The sequence below is a fragment of the Panthera pardus genome, unplaced genomic scaffold (assembly GCF_024362965.1).
Source record: "Panthera pardus isolate Hobbes unplaced genomic scaffold, ASM2436296v1 HiC_scaffold_16, whole genome shotgun sequence".
Classification (NCBI taxonomy): Eukaryota; Metazoa; Chordata; class Mammalia; order Carnivora; family Felidae; genus Panthera; species Panthera pardus.
In genome coordinates this window covers 130,475,806-130,500,895 of record NW_026526721.1, presented here as the reverse complement: position 1 = coordinate 130,500,895, position 25,090 = coordinate 130,475,806, and the positions used below count along the sequence as shown (strand labels likewise).

General features: G+C 40.9%; 1 protein-coding gene and 1 long non-coding RNA gene across 12 annotated transcripts in view; one reads left to right on the top strand and one right to left on the bottom strand.

Moving 5' to 3' along the window:
• NEK11 (NIMA related kinase 11) overlaps nt 1-25,090 on the top strand; it is a 287,681-nt gene that overhangs the window by 106,777 nt on the left and 155,814 nt on the right. For 7 of the 10 annotated variants that reach the window (XM_053903812.1, XM_053903815.1, XM_053903809.1 and 4 more), the window contains exons 9-13: nt 291-326; nt 2,664-2,749; nt 5,784-5,903; nt 8,273-8,366; nt 14,409-14,523. In XM_053903812.1, coding sequence (XP_053759787.1) covers nt 291-326; nt 2,664-2,749; nt 5,784-5,903; nt 8,273-8,366; nt 14,409-14,523 — 451 coding nt within the window. The remainder of the gene's footprint in view (nt 1-290; nt 327-2,663; nt 2,750-5,783; nt 5,904-8,272; nt 8,367-14,408; nt 14,524-25,090) is intronic. The other 3 variants (XM_053903810.1, XM_019436349.2, XM_019436317.2) reach the window with 1 other exon arrangement.
• Nucleotides 562-8,371, bottom strand: LOC109259057 (uncharacterized). 2 transcript variants are annotated; one of them, XR_002076541.2, is made up of 4 exons: nt 8,206-8,371; nt 5,800-5,967; nt 2,531-2,693; nt 562-683 (listed from the first exon to the last, which is right to left on the bottom strand). It is a non-coding gene; the product is annotated as an uncharacterized LOC109259057 (long non-coding RNA). The 2 variants fall into 2 exon arrangements; XR_008422592.1 differs by lacking the exon at nt 2,531-2,693.

Genomic DNA, 25,090 nt, shown 5'->3' with positions numbered 1-25,090 from the left:
GAGGGAAATTATTAGTCAGACAATCTCTTTGGAAAAGAAGGTGTGTGAACTCCACAGTTCCCTGGAACCCCAGATATGAGAAGTTAGGATTGTCATTTTTGGCCCAAACTCAACATTGACCCATAGAGCTCTTGGTTTACTTTGCAAATATATTTCTGCTAAGGCAAGAATGCGCTACTAATACTACTAAAATCTGGGATTTTCACTGAGTCTTTGTTATTCCACTCCTTTGTTATGGGTGTTAATAATCCATTTTATTGATCAGGTGAATTTATTTTGTTTTCCTGTAGATTAGAAATTTTGATGCAGAGAATCTACCTCTGGTGGTAAGAAAAAAAGCAAACAGTACCCTATTGGAGATTTTTGTTTTTGTTCTTGTTTTTTAAATTAGGCTTTTGTGAATGCCTCAGGCAAATTTCCTTTAATTTTATGACTAATTTTAAGTGGACCCACAAATAGTCATTCACCTTCAAAAATGGGCACACCTTTTCGTCCGCGTCCAGTTTCTACGTTGGCAGGAAACAAGGATGCTGACTTGATGTGCACCCATCAGTTGTGTGCTGGGCGCAGTGCTGATGCTGAAGGTGCTGAAAGGAAGGCCTATGGCTCCCGTCTTTTGCAATTTGATTGCTGGGAAGAGGACCCAGTACCCAAGAAAAAGTAATCATACATTATCAGGAACACTAGGAAGAAAGCACACAGGATGCTGTAAAGTAAGGGAAGGGGATGGCTTTGGTGGTCAAAGAAAGAGTCGGTTACATTTCTCTACCAGTGAGATGGTGAGAAACACCCAGACATGTAAAGAGCCTGAGAGAATGTTGGAATCACAGGGAATTAGCGGGGACAGAGCCCAGAGTCAGATTATGTTTCTAAAGGGGGACATGGAGGGGAGGGTTCTTATGCAGCAATGTGCTCTCTACAGAAGCCCCTGAGGAAAAGTGGGGTGAGCAGGACAGGGGACGGAAGGGAGGTAGAAGTTCCCAGGGACTTTTGGCTCTCGCTATGTAAAACTTTCCCTATGCAAAGCCAGTTCCATTAGCCTAAGGGCAGGTTGCTGAAAAAGAGGCACAGATACTAACTGTTGGGATCAAAACCACCCTGATGGGGCTGTGAGCATACCAAAAAAAAAAAAAAAGTTGAAAGGAATCCAAGGGGATCTGCTGGGACTAGTGTGAGGTGAGTAAGGCATTTGCCCTTGGACAAAATTAAAGAGACCATCAAAAACTCAGTAATCAGGATAAATAACATTTGATTGCAGTGTTTAAAAAATCCAAATTAGGGGCGCCTGAGTGGCTCAATTGGTTGGGCACTCGACTCTCGATTTCAGCTCTGGTTATGATCCCAGGGTCATGGGATCAAGCCCTGCATTGGGCCCTGTGTTGACAGCATGGAGCCTACTTGGGATTCTCTCTCTCTCTCTCTCTCTCTCTCTCTCTCTCCCCCACTCCCACCCCTCTCAAAATAAAAAAATAAACATGTTGTAAAAAATCCAAATTAATGGGGCACCTGGGTGGCTCAGCTCATTGACCATTCAACTTTGGCTTAGGTCATGATCTCACGTTTCCTAGGTTTGAGGCCCCCATCTGTGCTAACAGCTCAGAGCCTGGAGCCTGCTTTTGATTCTGTGTCCCTCTCTCTCTCTCTGCCCCTCCCCCACTCACACTCTGTCTCTCTCTCAAAAAATGAATAAACATTTTAAAAATTCTAGAAGTCCATGGTAACAAAATATCAAAAATTCAAAGACAGGATCCAACAGGGCTGGGATTAGGGTGATGCAAATGAGGTAGTCTGGTGCATGTTCAGGGTTGGGTCCTGTCTTTATAAAGTTTTATTTATTTTATTTTCTTAATTCTAGTATAATTAACATAAAGTTAACAGTTATATTAGCTTCAGGTGTACAATACGGTGATTCACCAGTTCTGTAAGTACATTATTCAGTGCTCATCGCACAGTAAGTGTACTCTTAATCCTCGTCACGTTTCCCCATCCCCCACCCACCTGGCAACCAGCAGTTTGTTCTCTATAGTTAAGGGTCTGTTTGTTTGTCTCTTTTCTCCTTTGTTTGTTTTGTTTCTTAAATTCCACATAAGAATGAAATCATATGATATTTGTTTTTCTCTGACTTACTTTACTTAGCATTATACCTCTAGATCCATCCATGTTACAAAAGGCAAGATGTAAACATTTGATATTGTATTCTCCATGGCTTTTTGCATTAATTTTGATTTTTTATAATATTGCCTTAAAATATGACTTATCTTGGTTACTGAGTCTTTTGGTGCCCCTTCAGTTTTGCACCTGCAGTGAGTGCCTCGTTCTGTCCCACCCTAGTCCTGGCCCCAGGAGTGGGGACACGGACCCAAGGCCGGGGAGAGCCTGTGTGTTCATGGAGCTGATGGGAAGCCTGCCCGTGGTGGGTAGCAGGGAGTGAGAGAGCAGGCAGTGCAAGATGAACTTGGAGAGACAAGCATAAGCTGCGTAAGCTACCATGCAATTTTTTGTAACCCTTTATAGAAGGAAAAATAGTTACCGGTGGGTTTTATTTTCAAGCTCCCAGGCATGGTCATTAATACTGCACATCAGAAAAGACCCCTGGTAGTTTTATGCCCTTTCATCCCTGAAGAGGAGTATTTAAGGTGCATCAGGGTTGTTCTCTATTTTAGCGCCTGATGTGTAGATATTCGGAGATGACTCTGGAAGACAAGAATTTGAATTGTCAGGAGGAGGCTGCTCAGATAATTAATGCCATGTAAGTAATTGCTTTGTTTTTAAAAAGCCCATTGAGCATAAATGTTAAATGCATTTGTCTTTAAAAATCTATTAGTGCTAAGCTGACTGCTTGGAGTTTCCTAGAATTCACTTAAGTCTTGCCAAGAAATTAAGGAGCTTCAGTATCTTGGCATTCCAAAGCCCCTTTGCCCCAGGTGGTAGCAAATTGAATTATAAAAGTTTTAAACCACTGCACAGCTTACAGATCTGCAGGGTAGCTCTGCAGTTGCCTTGTAAGTATATAGAGAAATTAATATCTCAAACATTTAGTGATATTTATGCTAATGAACCTTCTATATTAAGCATAAATGGTTTTCACATCTTGTTTGTTTAACAGGAACTGGCAGAGTATCTATTGAGAAGACAACATTGTAAAGTCCTAGGACAATTGAAAACAAGCCAAAATTTATTTCTTCAGATACACATATAACTAGAGAATGTGTTTTTCACAAACATAATTATTACTATTTTTTGAAAGTTAATTCATTTATAAATATAAATAGAGATATATAACTATGAAGAGAGCACAAGTCGGGGAGGGGCAGATAGAGAGAGAGCGAGAGAATACCAAGCAGGTTCTGTGCTGCCAATGCAGAGCCCAGTGCAGGGTTTAATCCTATGAACTGTGAGATCATGTCCTGAGCTGAAACCAAGAGTCAGACACTCAACGGATTGAACACCCAGATCCCCCAACAAGCATAATTATATCTTAAAAAAAAATTGTTTAATGTTTGTATGTATTTTTGAGAGGGAGAAAGATAGAGTGTGAGCAGGGGAGGGGCAGAGAGAGAGGGAGTCACAGAATCTGAAGCAGGCTCCAGTCTCTGAGCACAGAGCCCGATGTGGGGTTTGAACTCACGAGCCATGAAATCGTGACCTGAGCCGAAGTCAGACACTTAACCTACTGGGCCACCCAGACGCCCCCATAATTACTTAACTTCTCTCTCCTACCTCATTCAAAATTTCTGTGCTATACCATACAAGAGCGTAGAATACTAGGTTACTTCTGAACAGCCATGTATCGCCCTGCAGGCTGTGGACTGCACAACTCCAGGGAGCACCACTTATAAAGACCAAATCTACAATTTTGCTGAAGGAACTCTCTATTTAATTTTTAATGACCCCGTGCAAAGGTAGAGATGTGCAAGGCTGTAGGTGGGAACAGTAGCCCTCATTAGCCTAATCTTCAAGGCCAAATAACACAGATATGTTGCTCTACCCCTCAGTCCAGTGGTTTTCAACTACACTGTTTTCCAGTTCATATTCAAACTGAGGAAACTGGTTCATCAAAGTCTGTTTAATGCTTGATTTCCAGTTAAAATACCCTGTACCTCAGGGGCTAACTAGGGGAAACCTACTTTCCTTGAATTGCTAATTATTCTTTCCCAAATGCCTGGATTCTTATTTTATTTTATTTTAAACTAGAGATGTGAGAGTAGTAGGTATTTTTTAAATACTAGACTAATTTTGGCTATTACTTTGCACTGCATTTGTGAGATGGCTTACCTGATGGCACTTACAATTAAAGTGTGCTGGAATCCAATTGTTTGGGTGGTCTTTCTCATCATAAAATATGATTTCAAGTTGTCACTTTTTTCACTATGTATGACTATGTTTTAGGGATCTCTATTTGATCTTACAAAATAAAGGATGTATATTCCAGAAAATTTTGTGTCTTCTAGAGGCTCCAACTGTATTCCAGAGGGATAAGAGCTATCTACAAGTAGTCATTATAATTACACAAAATATTCCAAAATAATTACAATTATTACAAAATAATAAAGGCTAGAGTGGGAATAAATGAAATAGAGGAGACTTCTCTAGTGTTTTTTAAGGAGGGAGTTGAATACAAAAGCCATTCTGCAGTATCAGGCCCTGACCAAGTCAGGCACAGAAACAAAGGTCATTGAGAATATGGTTGCAGATCTTTCCATACATGAGTAATGTAAGCACATTTCTTTACCTGAAGAAAGAGGCTCTTAAATAATAATATTGACTAATATTTTGGGGGGTGTTTGGCTTTGTTATAAGCACTTTACATGAGTCAACTCATTGAAACTCACAAGAACCCTATGACTTAAGTGTCATTATTATTATTATTATTATTATTATTATTATTATTTTAGTGATCATAGAGAGGTTAAGTAACTTTAATTGTAAGCGCCATCAGGTAAACTATTTCACAGTTGCAGTACAAAGTAATAGCCAAGATTAGTCTAGTGTTTTAAAAATATCCACTACTGTCACATCTCTAACTTAATATAAAATCAAATAAGAATCCAGGCATTCGGGAAAGAATAAGTAGCAACTCAAGGAATCTAGGTTATAGGAACATGCCTAACATTACCCCCTGAGGGCCTATACATGTAACCTGGGCACTAGTATTTGAACCCAGAGACTGTTATTAATCTGTGTGATAATCACTGTGCCATGCTTACCTACTGTATGAAGCATAGAATTTACAACATAGTCAACAAAATGTAGCTACTAAAATACTACCATATGGGGCCTTTTATGTGTCACATACTATATATACGTTATCTCATATAGTACTCACCATAGCCTGTGCTTTACAGATGAGAAAACTGAGGTTTAGTAACTTGCCCAAGGCTACAGAGCTGATGTGTGGTAGAGATGGGGTTCAAACCCTGCCTAATTCCGAAGTATATCCTATGCACATGGTTGAATTAGTCTGCCAGTCCATTTATTCCTTGATGGCCAAGATCCTAATTTGATCCTTACATTATAAACAGCAGTCATAGGCAATGAAATGAGCAGAAATTTGTTAAATATGTAATTTGCTTTTAAACAAAAGTCTAATTTGAAAAATATTGCCAATTAACCACAGTCCTGGTTGGCTCATTACCTACCCTGAGTTTATTAGTTTTTGCCTGGCCTGTCTCCAGATGCTTCCCCCTTCTCGGTAATGTAATGATACTTCTGTAAAATATTTGTTTAATTTTTCTGAGCATGTTTGGGATGAGCTGCATGTGGGGGATCTTTATTATTCATAGGCAAAAAAAGATCCACCTGCAGACTCTGCGGGCGCTGTCTGAAGTGCAGAAAATGACACCAAGAGAAAGGATGCGGCTGAGGAAGCTCCAGGCAGCTGATGAGAAGGCCAGGAAGCTGAAGTAAGTTGCCTTTCCTTAGGGTACCTTGGGCTCTGGCCACTTCACAGGACTCCAAAGGAATTTGCTAAAGAAAAGCAAAAGCAAAAACAAGAAATCAAAATGCATATACGCATTTATATTTGTTTCATCACTTACTCGTCCCCTCAAAGGACGGTTATTTCAGCCATAGATGGTTATTGGATGCCAGCCACCATTAATGTCAGGCTTTCAGTCTTGGGTGCAAAGAAAGATTGACTATCAGGGACGTAATTAGTGATGAAAATATAGAGTCAGCCTACAAATGAAGCTTCATTGTTGCTGAGACCTCTTTTTTTTATTAAAAAATTTTTTTTTAATGTTTATTCATTTTTGAGAGACAGAGAGAGACAGAGCATGTGCAGGGAAGGGGCAGAGAGAGAGGGAGACACAGAATCTGAAGCAGGCTCCAGGCTCCGAGCTGTCAGCACAGAGCCCGACGCAGGGCTCAAACTCACAAACGGCGAGATCACGACCTGAGCTGAAGTCGGACACTCAACCGACTGAGCCACCCAGGCGCCCCTAACACCTCTTGTACATATGCCAGCAAGAGAGTGAAGAGGGTGGCTTCACTATCTTGTCCTCACTCCCCAGATGTTTGCTGTACTCCCTCTGCCAGGAGACCTAGCTGGTCTATAGGGAGAAGAATGTCCCAGCAGGAAATTGTTGGCTTTAGGAAGCAGATTGAAAGCAGCTCTGTTCTGCCAAGTGAAACCCTTTGAAAAGTCAATGCTCAAGGTGGGCTGCTGGTGGACAGTATCACTAGGAATTAAAGTATTGGCATGAAAAGGGAAAATTCCAAAGAGACCTAGACTCCCAATTTCTGCAAGACAGATTTTTCAGTTGGTAGATTATCCAGTTTCCTCATTTTTCTTCTTTCTTCCTCTGCCAACTTTTTAGTAGTTTAGAAGCCCCAACTAACAACTAGAGAGACAGAAAAGACCTGAAACTCAAATCTGTTCATTTTGTGACCTTGGTAGCATATCTGAAAGAGGATTTAGAGGTATTCTCGCACTTGCAGTGCGTATCATGAAGAACCAAGTAAGAATCGGTGAGACTACTTCTTTTCCCTTAACACACGCTTTCTGTAATCAGTGTGGAAAGGTATTTCTGTCAGAGTACATCAGGGGTAGTCGTGTGCTGGTAAATGTTTAACAACCACCTCTGGGGTTGTGGGGCAGGGGGTGTAAATACTCCCATGATGGCCAAGTTCAAGCCACCGGTATGATATCATCGGATGTTCAGTTGGAAGATATGGACACAATCTGCTCTTGGGAACCTAGTGCAAGCTGGTTTCTGCAAACCACGGCACCACTGAGTATGGGTTTTACTGAGAAAATATATTTACATAAATCCCTTGAGCCACTGTCACAGTCCCAGGCCTATTTCTAACTCTTCGGGAATGGCAATATTCCTGAGGTACCATGACTCATGTCATTGTTTGAGGGTAAGAGGAAAATGAAATCTGACGGGAACAGATTAAAAAGGCAATTTAATAACTTGTACGCATATTACAAATTATGTTTCAGATTAAAACTTTTTTATACACTAAGTCATCCATCTTCCACATGACATTCAATATGTTTCTTATTTAAAGACAATGGTTTTAACTAAAGTTTGGTCCTAATTTTGTGAATAAATTACATTGGAATTGTTTTTGATCATTATTTTAGGATTCGAGTGCAGTCATAAAAAGACTCTATTGTCAGAAGGGATATAAGGTACCCACTTTATAAACAAAATTTGACTACAGGGATGTTCAGTGACTTTTCAACAATCTAAATCGAAATTAGCACACAAGTAATCACCAGAACTCAAATCTTTCTTTCAATTTAGTAGCAGGTCTGTTACTTTCTATTCTTCTATACTACACACAAAACAAAATGTGTCTGAGAAAAATTCCCCTTTACAGTGACTCTCAAGTTCTTTGCGTAAATTCTTTGAAATCTAGCTCTAATCTCCTTGTGTATGGGTTAATTCATCCTGAGAACAGTAGTCGAGTTATCAGTATGTGCTGGGCACTGTCTGGACGTCAGGGGCGCACACCCCTGCCACCACAGAGAATGCCCAGGGATCAAAGAAAGAACCACCTTCTTTTGCCTCAGAGGCATGCCTCAGGCATTCATTTTAGGGGCCTTAAGGATGGACGAGCAGCCAGAGCATTATCATGTGTGCTTACAAGAGAATCAAGTGGGTTCTGCACTGCATTTTCCTTGATGAGGGAGAGACCCATTGACCTGGTTTCCCAACACCCCGGTTTGCCTGTTGAAACAGGGATCACGCTTACCTGCATAGTATAGATGTGGCTTTAGCAAAATGCAGCTGTTTTTTCTACACTCACTTTAAATCTGCAGAAAGCTTGCAGAAGAAAAATATGAAGAAAATAACAAACGAATGCAGGAGTTGAGATCTCGGAACTCTGAGCAGCTAACTATTGATGTTCTCCATGTAAGTGCTCTCTTGTTTTAAATTTCACATCAGACTTTGAATTGCTTCAGATTCATCACATTCATGTGGCTGATCAGGCAGGAAGAAGGACAAAGGGGAGAAAAAAGGCATCCAGACCAACTTTGCCCCATTCGGGGAGGAGGTAGTAGGGTTTATTTTAGAATATAGACCAGTGGTTAGTGATGACAGTAATTCAGAGCAGCAGTACTTAGAGATGGATTGATAGATTCATCCAAAAACATCCAAGTGCATACTGTGTTCAGGATAACTCAATCAGCACAGAATGAACAACTGAGGAGTAAAATTATGACTTTGCAGAGCAAATGTGTTCATATCTAATTTTTAATTTCAGCCATGCTCTTGTTGCTTTACCTCTTTAGTCCATTGTTCTCTTTCTGTCTTATCTTTTATTCTTTCACTTTTTATTTTCTGTCTCCTGTCTGTATCATTGTGCATTGTGTTAACACCCCTTTTGAACTTTGAATAATTACCTTAGAAGTCCAATAATAAGTAGGGTTTTGGAGTCCCATGAAATGGACCCTGAATCATGTCCCCTGCATCCCAAGCTCCTGAATAACAAATACCATTTTCCCTAATGGTTAAAAACATCTTCATGGGTCTTGGTATAGGCTCTGATATTTAAGGAAGTCTTTCTTCAGGGTCGTATTTGTACAATAGACTTCAACTCCAACTTCCTATCTCTTCTGGTAAAAGCAACATGGGAAGGAGTCATTTTTATGGAGAACTTTACTGTCTCAAATTCTGGTTTTTGATTCATTGGAGATCTCTGCATCTGATTCTTTTTCTTTAGCAGGAAGAACCAAGCCCCCTGAAGCTGTGGGATGATCCCTGGAGTCTGGGGACAGTAGCTCTGCTGTAGCTCAGTGATCAGAGAGCACCAAACTCTCAACCAGGCAAAGCTTAGGATCACTTGTTAATTCACCTTTCTGAAATATTTAGTGGTTGTGAGTGCTGTAGATTTCTGAAAACCCAAAGTTGGACCAGTTGAGGGGCCCAGGCTTCTCTGACCTTAAGAGTTTCTCTCCTTTGGGGTGCCTAGGTAACTCAGTTGGTTAAGCATCTGACTCTTGATTTCGCCTCAGGTCATGATCTCAAGGTTTTTCAGATCAAGCCCCATGTTGGTGTCTGCACTGGCAGTTAGGAGCCTGCTTGGGATTCTCTCTCTCTTCCTCTCTCTCTGTCCTTCCCCTGCTCACTCTTTTTCTCTCTCTTTCAAAATAAAGAAATAAACATTTTTAAAAAAGAGTATCTCTTTCTTGGACGCTTTAGCAGATAATGTAGGGACACTGCTGACATGTGCTCAATCCCACTCACCCCACTCTCCTCCCATTGCCCACTCCATTAAGTGAAGCCAGCTGTGGGATCTGTTGTGGGTCCCAGAGACATGGGAGTTGGTATCATTCCCACTCATGAAACCTAGTGAACAGAGAAACTGCTGGCTGAAAGAGATGGGGTCAGCAGCAATGTTGGATCCCTACTTGGAGAAAGGTCTTGATTTCACCACTGCATGGAAGGACCTGAGCCCCCTCCAAGCACTGAGTGCCTGTCTTCAGCTCCCCAGTTTTTAGGCCCTGAAATGATAACTTCTGGAGGTGCATGACTTTTCCTAGGTCTGTCAGCTTTCTTTGCCATGGGACTGAGAATTGCAAATTGCCAAGGTCCTTAGGAGGAATCTGGCATGATTATAGAGATTCTGTGTTTGTTAGTGTGTGTGAAACTACTTGTTAATCATCTGAATAAAACTGGGACATTTTCCCTGGAATGTTAAAGGACCCTTGCTTCTAAGCGATTTTATCCTCAGAGATTAGAAATTGAGAAGTACAGATGTGGTAATATTTTGTTGTATAAGACCTGAATAACTTTCTTTATTCCTGAAGTTGCTGTATGGCAAATACAAATGTAGTTTCGAGTATGATCTTACATTTTAGTGTCTGATAATTTACTTGATGTTTTTGCTTTTCTTTACTGACCTTTCAAAATAATAATTTGTGAGTTATTTTTTCATTTCGGATATTATTATCAGTGTTAAACAACTGTAAATGATCCTATACACTATAAGTGATCCTGTCCTCCTGTAAGCTGGGATCCTTGGGGGATCCTGCAGTAACTTTAAGGTAAAACTGAGACCATATGGGGGCGCTGGGTGGATCAGTCAGTTAAGTGTCCGACTCTCAGTTTCAGCTCAGCTCATGATCTCACGGTTTGTGAGTTCGAGCTCCGCATTGGGCTCTGCTCGCTCTCTCTCTCTCTCTCTCTGTCTCTCTCTCTCTCTCTCAAACAAATAAATAAACATGTTTTTAAAAAATGAGACCTTGGGGCGCCTGGGTGGCTCAGTTGGTTAAGCGTCCGACTTCGGCTCAGGTCACAATCTCACTGTCCGTGGGTTCAAGCCCCACGTCAGGCTCTGTGCTGACTGCTCAGAGCCTGGAACCTGTTTCAGATTCTGTGTCTCCCTCTCTCTCTGACCCTCCCCCGTTCATGCTCTGTCTCTCTCTGTCTCAAAAATAAATAAATGTTAAAAAAAAATTAAAAAAAAAAACTGAGACCTTATGGCAGGCAGAATCTTGGGAGATTTTATTAATTGTATATTATCCCACAGAACGTGAGATCCAGACAGGATAGTCTAGATCTTGGCTCAACTCAGACAAGGAAAGTAAGGATTTCATAAAGATCTCATGAAGTCCCAACCCCCAACTTCCCAGTGTCTACCTAGTTCTTTCTAATTCTATCTCGTTTCCATCAGCAAGGAGCAAAAGGAGCAGGAGGGGAAGTGCCTAATGCTGTCTTGTCCAGAGGTGTTGGTTCATTCTTTGATCATCTGAGATTTAGTGTCATGAACATCTTTGACTCTGAGCTTTCCAGAAGCACATTCCTAAGTTTACATATTGATGGGGACAGGAAATGTTGCGAGCAGATGCGTGGTTCTTGCAGACAGTATCTTCTTCTAGCTGGTTCAGTCTTACAGACAGGGCTGCATAGCCACCCCCAGGTATCTTGCCCTATTTCATGAAGTTCTCTCAGCCACTTCCTTCTGCACATTTTTAGCATCCCACCTTCTCAATTTCAAATGTCACCTTCTCTTCAGAAAAATCTTCTTTGACCTCACAGGTCAGCAATCCACTGGCTCTCCTCCAAATTCTTTAATTTTTTTTATTTTGATGTTTATTTTTTGAGAGAGAGAGAGAGAGAGCAAGCAAGGCAAGGGCAGAGAGAGAGGGAGACACAGAATCTGAAGCAGACTCCAGGCTTTGAGCTGTCAGCACAGAGCCTGATGCAGGACTCAAACCCAGGAACTGCGAGATCAGGACCTGAGCCAAAGTTGGATGCTTCACCGACTGAGCCACCCATGTGCCCCTCTCCTCCAAATTCTTATGGCTTACAGCAATGCTTCTCAAACTTCAAAATTCACCCAAACCAACTGTTGATTTTGTTAAAAGGCAGATTCTGATTAGTTTGGTCTAGGATGGGGCATAGGGTGCTGAATTTTTAACAAGCTCCCTGGTGATTCCGACCTGCCGGTGTAGGACCACATTCTGATTAATAATGGAGAGGAACTGGGGCTCTTGAAAGCCATTCACCTTCAGATGAAGGAAGGCTTGGAAAAGCCACCAATGAACACTTTCTTATAGACTATTTAGGAAAAAAGCATTTAAAGGGAACAGACATAAAGGGGAAGTGACCTTGGGCTTCCTTGTTGGCCCCAGAAGGAGGATGAAGAGAGGGGCCTGAGCAGGCAAGAGACACATTTAATCATATTCATGGGCACAGAGTGAGGCAGGTTTAATGATACTCAAGGAACAAAGGAGAGAGAAAATGGGAAGCTAAACACTTTGCAGAGGGACTGGAGAGCTTTAAACATTTCAAGGAAAAGCACCAGTGAGCTGGAAAAGATGAAATAAAATGTAAGAAACAAATTGGATTAATCAGATGCAAGAAGCTGAAGAAAAATGTGATGAAGAGAAAAGGAAGAGGAAAATGCTCCCGTCTTCACCCATACACATATTTAGGATTTAATTTCATCCTGATTTCACTGGGGCTCTGTTCTCCATTCCTTCTTCCTTTTCTTGCCAGCTGAAGCAAACTACCTTATATTTCAAAAGCAGTCATATAAGATAAAAATCAGAGTTAAGAGAGAAAAATGGGCTGGCTCTGTCATTTCTTAAACATGTTATAAAAATTCTTCAAGGCGTTTAGGAGAATAGCTTGTTTTGTTTTCCAGACCCTAACTGACAGGGGCCTTTTATTTTGGCAGGCATTTTCTGCTTGGCTGAATCTGGGTGTTGAAATCTGGAAGCATAGTTGAATGTGGATTCATGTTAGGCACTATTTCTTTAAAGGATGGTAGCTTCAAAACAAAACAAAACAGAAACTAGATTCCTGTAATACACATGAGAAGCGTGATCTTTCTTTTATCCTGCGATACATCCAGTTGTGATGGGGCCAGAACTGGCTTTCTGTGGAGAAGTGCGTAACAGCTCAGGTCTCCAAGAATGAAATAATAATGGGAATCAACGATCGGATCAAGTTCTTGCTAAGAGAAGCAATTATGACAATTCTATCTGTTTTTTTCAAAGAGAATCTTAGTGAATCAAAGTCCGTTGAGGGTCCAGGTACTGACCCTCATTTTCCAATGATTTCTGATGTAAAAGTGAAAACACATTTCGCGCATTCTCTGTGTGCTTAAAGTTCTTAAAGTTGCCTGTGTGCTATCAGTGATCCTTTCAAATTTGGAACCAATTTCACCTCCTGCAACAAGTATACAGCACAGAAAATGGACTTCTTAAAAATATTTTATGACTGTGTTTTCACAAATGCCATACCACAGTATGGCAAGCTTTGTTTTGCTTATTCATTTAAGATTAGTTTGAATTTAACTTTCTGGGTTTTTTTTTTTGTTTTTTTTTTTTAATTTTTTTTCAACGTTTTTTATTTATTTTTGGGACAGAGAGAGACAGAGCATGAACGGGGGAGGGGCAGAGAGAGAGGGAGACACAGAATCGGGAACAGGCTCCAGGCTCCGAGCCCTCAGCCCAGAGCCTGACGCGGGGCTCGAACTCACGGACCGCGAGATCGTGACCTGGCTGAAGTCGGACGCTTAACCGACTGCGCCACCCAGGCGCCCCTAACTTTCTGTTTTTAATAAGATACTCTCAGAGTAGTTCTCCATGAAAGCCACTTTTCAAGGAAAATAGGTCAGTTCAACATTAGCTCTACTGAAAAAAAAACTGGAAAAAAAAAAAGCAAAATGATCTATTGGAATACTGATACATATATTTGAGAATTTTACTTTTTTCGAAGTGTGAATTCTTTCCTTTTTTTTAAATGTTTGTTTATTTTTGAGAGAGAGAGAGTGTGTGTGTAAGTGGGGGAAGGACAGAGAGGATCCAAAGCAGGCTCTGCACTGACAGCAGAGAGCCCGCTGCGAGGCTTGGAACTCACAAACCATGAAATCATGGCCTGAGCCAAAGTCTGACACTTAACTGACTGAGCCCCCAAGGCACCCAAGTGTGAATTCTTTCATGTGGTCTTTTAGATCTCTTTCTTTAGGAAACTGGAATTCACAGAATCATGGAAGCGTTAAAGCTAGAAGAGAACGTGGAAGTCATCCAAGGCAACAGCTGTACTTCTGAGATGAGGAAACTGAGCAGGGCTGGGCTAGGGTGAGGTAGATGTGATACCCTGGATGCAGAATTGAAGAGGTATTTGTTCTTAGCTGCTGATCGCTCCTTCTCTTTCAGGAGCCTAAAAGTGAGTACCCCCTTCAGTTGTGTTCATGGCCATTCCTCCTGCCTCACCCTAGTCATGGAGCTGAAATTGATGGTGTAGAAGATTAAGGTCACCTTAATTGGTGTTTCTCTTATCTCAAGCTGCCTTCTTAAAATTTGAAATGGTATCATGTTTAAGGGAGAGGATTAGGCAGACTTTTATTTCCAAATAGTCTTCTAAACAATATTGTTTCATTTGTGGTAATGCTGTTTTTTTCTATCAGCTTCTCATGAATTGTTAATTACCTTCCACAAGGAATCTGATGACCTGACTTCAGAGAACCTGCCTGAGTCTCAGCCCATTCCTTCCTTGGATCTTGGCCCACTTGAGTCAAGTGTAGAAGACACCATAGCTGACCTTGGAGATCATGGTATGAGTTTGCATCAGTATTCAGAAGGGTTGGCACATAGGTTGGTATGGCTGACCCTCCAGTAGGCCTGGCTGGCTTCTGAGAAAAGCTTTGGATGCATGTGACCAGCTGCCATCAGTTTTCCAGAGCTGAGCTGGGACCAAGATAAAAAGCAGAGAAGCCAAGGGATTTGTTTGTCCTCTCCTATCTCCTTTGTGATAGATGAAGATGAGTTAGAAACTCACACCAGGTGAGAAACCTCTTCAACATGAGTTAAACAATGTCATCATTAACTGACTTTGGAATAGTGTAGGACCGTGAATGTGCTGAATTACCATGTCCCTCTTCTATAAGTGATTCCCTGGCTTTCATAATGTAAAGTGAATAAATGAAGTCAGACCTTGGAAAACCAACTATATGGATGATAATGGATGTGCAAACAATACCAGAAGAAAAGTGCTCAGAACTGTTACCCAAATGAGGGAGATCTATCCTAGCTTAATGGTTAAAAACATGATTTAGGAGTGAAAAAGCTACCTGTATTAGGGAAGCCCCTGGCAACTTAATCTTTCTAGATCTCAATTTCCTTATCCATGAAGCAAGAATAATATCTTCTTTAAGGGTTGTTGTGAAAAGCAGATGAGAGTAGGCATGTGATGTGCTCTTACCTTAGTGCCCCACACAAAGTAAGAGCCAAAGAAAGGGAAGCATTTATGATCCTGAGAGGAAGGGTTATGACCATCTCAGGGCCATCTCAGTCTTGTACCACTATCCCCAGTGCCTAGCACAAAGTGCTAGGAATATTGTAGGAACTCCATTAATATTTCTTGAATGAATGAATGGATGGATGGATGGATGGATGGATGGATGAATAGATAAATGAATGATATGTTAGTCTCAACCACTGAGAAGCAGATGTCAACATGGGACTAAAAGTTCAAGGATATTATTAAGGGAAATGGCTACATGGAAGGCATTAGGGAAGGAGCTGGAAAAGGCTGAGAGAATCATCAGGCCATGATTCAAGTCATGTTCCAAGTAAAAAAAGCAAGGTTTGGTGAATGTGTACTAGTCTGCTAGGCAGACAGAGGCAACCAAGACATCAGGAAGTCTTCAAGCAAAGTCAGTCGCTAGGGGCTTGCCCGAGTATCCCTGCTGCACTCTGGCAGTGGTAGTGGCCTCTGACACTCTGAACACAGGGATGGATTTCAGAACACAGCCTTGGGGTCCTTGGCCAGTTACACTCCTTGCAGTGGGAGGTCTTCAAGGTGCATCCTCATGGCTGCACAATGGTGTAACAGCTCTCTGGCAGTAGTTGAGTTCTCTTTCCAAACTGAGGGTGAAAGTGGTGAAATTTGGATTAACTGGTCATCACAGCCCAAATTCACATTTGATATCTTCCTGCCAGAGCCATTAAAGCTTGTGCTGTCTCCTTCACCTGTAAGGAAACTAGCACCTAAAGCTTTTTAGGTTGACATTTTAAAATGGTACTGTGGAAGCCATCTGGTAACAGGTGTTATTGACAAACAAATATATATATCAGGTGGATTTGCATCTTAAATCCTTTTCAAGTATTTCTTTAATATGTTGTTATTCTCCAAAGGTAAAACTTGGGAGAATAGAAATATCCCATGGGCCTTTCCTTCCAAAAATATAAAACTGAGAGGCCATTGGATAGCACTTGATATGGAAGGCTTATGCTTTGCTATATAAGGCAGAGCCATCGCTATGTAAAAAGAGGAATCCCCAGGACAGGATATTGAGTGGGTGGTCTAGGATCAAGAAGTCTGGGCCCAACCTCTGTGTCTCAAATAAGAAAAGTACCGGGGTGCCTGGGTGGCTCAGTCGGGTAAGCGTCTGACTTCGGCTCAGGTCATGATCTCGCGGTATGTGAGTTCCAGCCCCGTGTCGGGCTCTGTGCTGACAGCTCAGAGTCTGGAGCCTGCTTCAGATTCTGTGTCTCTTCCTCTCTCTGCCCCTCCCATGCTCATGTTCTGTCTCTCCCTGTCTCTCAACAATAAATAAATGTTAAAAGAGGTTTTTTTTTAAGTAGGAAAAGTACTTACTACTCATTCCATGGAGGAGAAACCAAAGACATTAAGTAATTTGCTCAAGAACTCAGAAGTGCCTAACTTCTAGAGCAGCACCCTTTCCATTCCCCCAAAGTGTATGTATTTGGAGGTGGTGGATGGGAGCAATAGGTTTGTAAGAAGTAGACAGGAGTCAAATGAATTGGACTTTCAAAAGGTAGAGTCTTTGTGTATCCCTATGCTAATTTTTGTGAACTGTAGTAGTCAGATTACTCCTTGGCTAGCCCTGACCACAGATTGCACCTGCTACTGGGAAACTCAAGCCAATATCCTCCTTTATCTTTTGTCATGGAGGTTTCAATATGGTAGACCAGGTATTGATTTACCAGCCACACTGGAAATGGTCAAATCTACTCCTATGACTACCTTGTTTATACTATAAGGAAACACTACCATAATAAACTGTCAGATCCAAAAGATGCATTGTAGTTTTAATTGAGCCAAATGCCTTGTAGAATAGTTTAAACATTCCCTTTTTTTCCTCCCTGTAAATTCATATTTTCTAAATTGAAAAGGGAGATTTGTTTTTTTATGAATATAATTTATTGTCAAATTGGCTTACATACAACACCTAGTGCTCATCCCAAGTGCCCTCCTCAATGCCCGTCACCCATATTCCCCTCTTCCCCACCCCCCTGTCCACCCTCAGTTTGTTCTCTGTATTTAAGAGTCTCTTGTGGTTGGCCTCCCTCCTTCTCTGTAACTATTTTTTCCCCCTTTCCTTCCCTCATGGTCTTCTGTTAAGTTTCTCAAGATCCACATATGAATGAAAACATGATATCTGTCCTTCTCTGACTGACTTATTTCACTAACCATAATACCTTCCAGTTCCATATGCATTGCTGCAAATGGCATGATTTCATTCTTTCTCATTGCCAACTAGTATTCCATTGTATATATAAACCACATCTTCTTACCCATTCATCAGTTGACGGACACTTAGACTCTTTCCATAATTTGGCTATTGTTAAAAGCACTGCTATAAACATTGGGGTACACGTGCCCCTGTGCATCAGCATTCCTGCATCCCTTGGGTAAATTCCTAGTAGTGCTGTTGCTGGGTCATGGGGTAGTTCTATTTTTACTTTTTGAGGAACCTCCACACTGTGTTCCAGAGCGGCTGCACCAGTTTACAGTCCCACCAATAGAGCAAGAGTGTTCCCGTTTCTCCACATCCTCACCAGCATCTGTAGTTTCCTGATTTGTTCATTTTAGCCACTCTGACCAGTATGAGGTGGTATCTCAGTGTGGCTTTGATTTGTATTTCCCTGATGATGTGTGACGTTGAGCATCTTTTCATGTGCCTATTGGCCATCTGGATGTCTTCTTTAGAGAAGTGTCTATTCATGTTTTCTGCCCATTTCTTCACTGGATTATTTGTTTTTGGGGTGTGGAGTTTGGTGAGTTCTTTATATATTTTGGATACTAGCCCTTTGTCTGATATGCCATTTGCAAATATCTTTTCCCATTCTGTCGGTTGCCTTTGGGTTTTGTTGATTATTTCCTTTGCAGAGCAGAAACTTTTTATTTTGATGAGGTCCCAATAGTTCATTTTTCTTTTAATTCCCTTGCCGAAAAGGGAGATTTAGAACTATGAAATGTTCTTTGTGTTGATGATTGATTAGAGTTGTGGGCAACCAGAAGATTGTTAGTGACCACATATCTTAATCATAAAATTTTGAGGCATGAGACTTTAATTCGTTGATGAGTTCTGAAGTTATTTCTCCCATTCTCTATGCCTTTTTTATTTTTTATGTTTATTTATTTATTTTGAGAGAGAGAGAGAGAGCCAGGGAATGGGCAGAGAAAGAGGGAGAGAGAGAATTCCCAGTAGACTCCATGCTGTCAGCACAGAGCCCAACAGGGGGCTTGAACTCAGGAACCGTGAGATCATGATGAGCTGAAATCGAGAGTCAGACGCTTAACCAACTGAGCCACCCAGACGTCCCCCTGTTCTCTTTGCCTTTTAGAAGATATGACTCCAAACATTCAGCATCCAGAGGAAGTTTTTGTTTATTTTTTATCTAGCATGTATATGTAGAATAAAATTACAGTCTTTTTTTTTTTAAACTTCTACACCAAATGTTTAATCAGTCTTTGATGTTGAATTGGGAAATTCCCTTTGGGATGTGAGGAGTTAGTTGCAGAGAAAGAAAACAGAGTAAGACATTATTTACATTTGATATGCATTTAGTTGACTACAGCTGATTTAATATAGGCAAAGTCATGGATAACCATTATAATCAAATGAGAAGGTACAACTGGAATGTTAAAGAAATGATCCCTATTTAACTCTTTATATGTAATACTGATGATTTCTTGAACGTTAATTTTTGCCAGAATTTCATTACACTTTACCCTTGTTTTCAGCAATTTCATTGCACCTTAGCCTTGTTTTCAGCAATTCACAGTTGAGTTTCAGAATAGGGTTTCTTGCAAAGCTGGGATAGCTTGAGGCTCATGAGCATGGTCCAGGCAGAGCATGGGTCTCAACTCTTCAGATGCAAAGGCTTCAGTGATGTGGGCCTCGGCTGCCCGCCCATAGCCTGACCAATTGTCACTTAATTACCCTTTTAGCTACTCCACAAGCAAGTCCGGGGCCCCTTCCCTGTGCTCAGAGAAATCGCCACCCTCAAGGGAATTGTACTTTGTTTGCCCGTATGAAGTCCACATGCCCTTTGCAGTTGAGGGCTGCTCTGTGACTTATGGCGTCAACTCTTCCCTTTTAACGTCCAAATGGAAATAAAGTAATTTGAACTCTGTTAGACAATGATATATTTTTATTGTTTTCATTTTACAAATGAAAACATTTATCAGCTCTGCAATTCTACTTCTGGATAGTTACCTAAGAGAAATGAAAGTATGTCTACAAGAAAATCTGTACTCAAATGTTCCTAGAAGTTTTATTCATAATACCAAAAGCTAGAAATAAGTCAAGGGCCAACCAGTAGGTGAATGGGTAAACAAACTTGCAATTTATCCATGCAATGTAACACTATTTGGCAATGAAAAGGAACAAACTATCAGTACACACAACAATATGGATGAACAGCAGAAATATTGTGCTGAGTGAAAGAAGCCACAAATGAAAGAGTTCATACTGAATGAGTCCATTTCTGTGAAGTTCTAGAAGCAGAAGCACTCATCCGTAGTGATAGAAATGAGGCCAGTGGGTTGTCTGGCCATTGGGAGTTAACTCAAAGGGCACAAGAGAACCTTTTGTGGTGATGGAAAAATCTGATACCTTGATTGTGATGGCAGTTTACTTTGACGTATATATTTGTCAAAACTCACTGAACTCGATGCTTTACATGAGTGCATTTTATTGTCTATCAATTATACCTCAACAAAGTTGATAAGTAAAAAGAACATTGATAAGATATCCAGAAAAAAAAGAAAGGAAAAACCCATTATGAGTAATGCCCATCAGTCTGTGCTTTAGCTAATGAATGGCCCAGAGAGACCTGGTAACGTCATGGAGATAGAAGGCAACTGGGAAGATCTATAGTATTACTTGGGACACAAAGTCCTTAGTCTGGAGAGCGATCAGGGGTTTTATTCTAATGTCAGCTAAGCAATATTGCCTTCCACAGAGAGTATTAACAGAGCTTTGGGGTCTTCTCTCATGAGGAAAATTGGCTTAAACATGAGGGGCTGGGATCCCTTACCTCCTCTCTTCAGTCTTTATAGTTGGAGGGATCACACTGCTGTGGCAAGGAACCCATACCCTCAAGTCTCATAGGACCTCGTGTCCTCTGAAAGCAGCCTCAAAATACTAGAACAAAAAGTAACAGCCCAGGCTGCTAAACCCAGCCCAGGACAAAGAAGCTGGTAGAGCCCCCTGGCTATCAGCCTTCAAAAAAAGACTAAGTGCTGGCGGCCATTTCTGTGTTCCTAGATGTCCCATCACTCCCAGAGCTTTACATGTCTTAAAGGCTTGATTTATAAATATAAACTGATGGTGGTTTTATTTCATATTTGTCACATATTCCATTGGGTTACTTTTGCGTTGCATGGTAGTGTTTCCACCTGACTCTCATATTTACGCCCCGGAATAAAGGGTCCTACGGACACTCTTGAATTCCCTCAGCTCAAGAGGATAATTAAAATGAATCTATTGAATAAAGATGTGCCAATTCTCCACCCTGAGGCATATTTAATAGTTTAGAATGTTTCTTCCATAAGACAAGCTGGATAGGTGCCTCTAACTGAAATCTAAAAGATTGTATCCAATTTGAAAACTTGAAGTGGATGCAGAATAACACCTGCCCAACCGACCACTTCACTCTTGGGTCCTAAAAGGCATTATAAAAATAAGAGGAAAATCAGTCCCCAAGAACATCAGTTACTCATATAGAAAATCAGTACCCATGGACACCTCAAAATAAGCTTCTCACCTCAGCTGTATGTGACTCCATGGTCCATTCTTTAGCCAAATACAAATTATACAGTAGTTATTCAACTATAGGTGCTGCAGGTAGGCCAGAGAGCATCTTTAAATGGCCTTGCTGGGCCTGTCATGGGTCGTGTTTGGAATGAATCAATTAAGCAGAAAATTAAAGAAGCATCAATCATGGCTTTCAGGTCAGATAGACTACAAAATATAATAGACTAAACTCTCACATAATATGTGCTTCAGACAGCATTTTGGACATACCACAATATGACTTTTCTTTGGTTGATGAAATTATTTCCCATGCACACAAGGTTCACAGTTGTGCCCAGGGCTCTTGCACCCGCCACCAAGAGAACACCATTATGATGCCCAAAGGTAGTAACGCTGTCACAGAACACTAAGACCGTTATTTCAGATGGTGGTTTGCCTCCAGTCAACTAACCATCTTCGATCCATTGAAATATTGTATCTTGGTGTTTGTTTAGACCAGACTTTAATGTAGGTATCTGTGATGGGAATTTAAATCTGTCTTGTGTGATCTTTGTAGAGAGGCTCTTTTGTGGCAGTGAGGGCCATGGCAGTATCAGCCACCTCCTGTGTTCAATTGTCAGTCTGTCGGTTTTTGAAGTGAAATAGCACATCTCCCAAACAAAAAACCGTTCTGGCAAGGAGCCGTGGCAGCAGTATCTAATACCTTTTGTCATTCCTGACTAACAGCATTTTCCACTGAACTTCTCTTCTCTCACTTCCAAAAAAAAAAAAAAAAGAAGAAGAAGACAAAGAAAAATTGGAACCATACAGAAAGTTTCAGAGCGATTGCCATGTTTCATAGTAGTGTGTCTGTGTACGAGCAGTATAATGAATTTGACTTATTCTGAAAAAGTCAGTTTTCCCACATCTGCTGCAGAAAGTGATGTTTGTGACATTCTCAGCATTTGCAGCATTTGCAGTTAGACTTGTCTGTGAGATTGTGGGAAGATTTCTTTAGAAACTCACATTATTATTCTGTGCATAGGAGTGTGTAGTGTAACTCTGCATCCCTAGCTTCACAGCTAACCATGTATTTCCTGCTAATCCCTTGACCTGTCCCAGTTTCTTTTTCTGGCCATGGCTCCTTTAAATTATTAATGAGAGTTCTCACTGTTCAAGGTTAGGCAGCTAAGTACATGTTTGTAGAGGAGTTTAAGAAGCGTGCAGGCTTTCACTGCCTTTTGTACCTGGGCATTTGGGGTTGGAGAGAGGGCAGAGTGACTTGACCCTTTTTCTATCTCAGATTCATTTTCTCTTTTGAATGCAGGAAAAAAGAACAAACCCAACCTCCCTCCAAAGCTTAACTCCACACGGCCTGCTTTCCTGGCTTCACACAGCTTAGAACTAAGTCAACTCCCTTCCCTCTACCTTCCATCTCCTCACAACCCCATTTTAAGAGATAACTTTGACAGTTGTCATAAGTGGTTGCTTATCAGCGTATGGTCTATAGCTGTATATTTGGCTGCCTTTAATTTGTGAGATTACACATTTTGAAGAAGACTAACCTTTGTGTGTTCATTAGCATTCTGGATGAGAAATTTTAGTGGTATACTAGAGAGGGCTACAAAGTGACTACTGGTTAAGAAAAAGCAGTTTTAATTTTAAGAAAATTAAAATAAATTTTCCCCTTAGCCCCATTAGCTCTGTGTCATTGATGAGGAGAGTGAGTCAGTGCTCTGACTGGGCAAGCGTGTTCAGAGGCCATGCTCTCACCTATTCCCAGAATGCCATCTTGATGTCATTCCATACCTTATCTCTTAACTTTTTACTCTCTGTAAATCGTACTCCTACAAATGTTGATCTGTCAACTCAAAATTCCACTAAATAGGCATCATGATAAAAGTCTATGTTTCCCATTATATTGGCAATACTCATCGATTCCAATTGATGGCACCTCTGAGAAGCACTTGCAGTACAGAAGCAGGTCACAGCACAGCAACTGAGAGCCAACAGGCCAGTCCTTTGTTATTCAAAGCATGGTCTGAGGACTGATATCATTAGCATCCTGAGAACTTGTCAGAAATGCAGAATCCCAGACCTCCCCCCAGATTTCCTGGATCAGTAGATGCAAAATCCCAGTGATGTGTATGCACATTCAAGTTCGAAGAGCCTGAGCTAGACTCTAAGCTCCACAAGAGCATGGGCTACGTCTGTCTTGTTCATCATTTTATTCCCACCTGCTGACAGTGACTGGCTCTGAGTTGGTGCTCGGTAAATATTTGTTAAATAAATGATTACATCTAGGAGAAAAGTTCTGTAAGAACACTAATGCTTTTTGTCATAAGCAGCATACATTTCTTGCAGAGATTGGTTCATTTGGGGAAACAGTAGAATAACAAGTTGCCAGAAGAGGCTAATTTGTGTATATTGGTGTTCACCTATAATTTTTACTCTTTCTTCTTAAGGAAGGTGGTAATCTAATTTTACCAGATGGATACTGGAAAGATGAAAAATAGAGGAATAGTGTCGGAGACATGGGAATAGAAATCTTCCATGCATGCTTTTTGAGCCCCCTAGCCATTGCATCTTTCTTTATAGATACCCCTCCATTTAGATCATCTTTAATGTGAGTTGCCACAGTGCAACAATAGGGTTTCTTCCTCTGCAATGCCCATACTATTTAGTTTAAAGAAGTGGTCACCCACAAAATAATCCTCTCAGACCCCTTCATGTGTTCGTTAAGTGTACACATTCAATGGGAATAAAGGGGTTTTATGAAGTGTAGTCTGTTACAGGTGCACCCAAGTCTCTTCTGTTCGCATCAGCCTAGTATCCCCATGGAATCTATGAGTGTACTTTATAGATGACAGGGCACGAGCAAATGCTGGTTGGTAGATTACTCTTATAACAGGCTTGCTAGAGCCTGTATATGAACATAACTCTTTAGTGGTTTTATCTGTTGGGTCCCCTGAGCCTGTATGTGAACATAACTCTTTAGTGGTTTTATCTGTTGGGTCATCTGGGAAGCAGACACTAAGAGAAGTGCAGGAGATGTATTGAGGGTACTTTTTGTTGAAAGAAAAATGGGGGGTGGGATCAGGGGTAGCCAAAGAGAGCCTCTAGACTACGCTGTGGGTCTGACACCTGTGAGATGTGAGCAGGAAGGAAGGACGAATGGGTAGGAAGAGGCTCAGACCTTACTATAGCTCCAATGGAGAGTTCTGGATCAAAGATTGCCCATAGAGGAATCCTGCACTGTGCAGAAATGCTGTGCCCTACTATCCCTTCCTGCTCAATGGATCCTCAGATGCTACAGCTGGAGGCTGCCAGCTCACCGCATGCTTTTCAGCTAATTGGCAAGTTCTTGGAAGGACAGCTGACACATGCCCCTCAATAGATGCCACAGTGGTCAAGTTGAGTCATTCTATATGCTTGAGGTGAATAAAATAGTATTTCAGTTAGCAATCTATATGCAGTACTTTTCTCTAATTTATAGAAACTTACCTCCACTATATGTAAAAGAAGAATAGCTAAAGCTTCTGGAATATCCATAGACACTTTACAAAAATCCACTAGACTGGAATCCACTGTTGTGCTTGAAAGAAATTTGGAGCCAGACTTTGTCTTTTTCCCACTTCTAGCCATTAACCAGCTGTGTGAATGCAGAAAAAAAAAGTTATTGCCAACCCTTAGTTTTCTCATCTGCACAATTGGAATAATACTTAATTTTCTAGGGTTAAGGAAATAATAAATTAGATATAAACAAAGAACTTTGAATAGTGCATGAAACAGAAAGTGTACAACAGTATCTTACTAAAAAAATACTATGTCAAAGCAAGTTGCAATATTTTCTCAATTTCCACATAAAACCTCTGAATTGGATGAATACTATTTCAGTTTTTAACTACCCAGGAGACCTTCTGATTATAGCTTAAAAGCACCTTTACAATATGAATGAAGTATGATTTGGAATACTCTATTTGCTGTAGTTTTTGTATTTATGAGAAATATAAAAATCACTCAGTCTGGTTAGTTCCACCTGTCAAATTATGGTCTGAATTATGTCCATTTGTGCTGATTAGCTTAGCAGATATATAGATAGATATAGATAGATATAGATATAGATATAGGT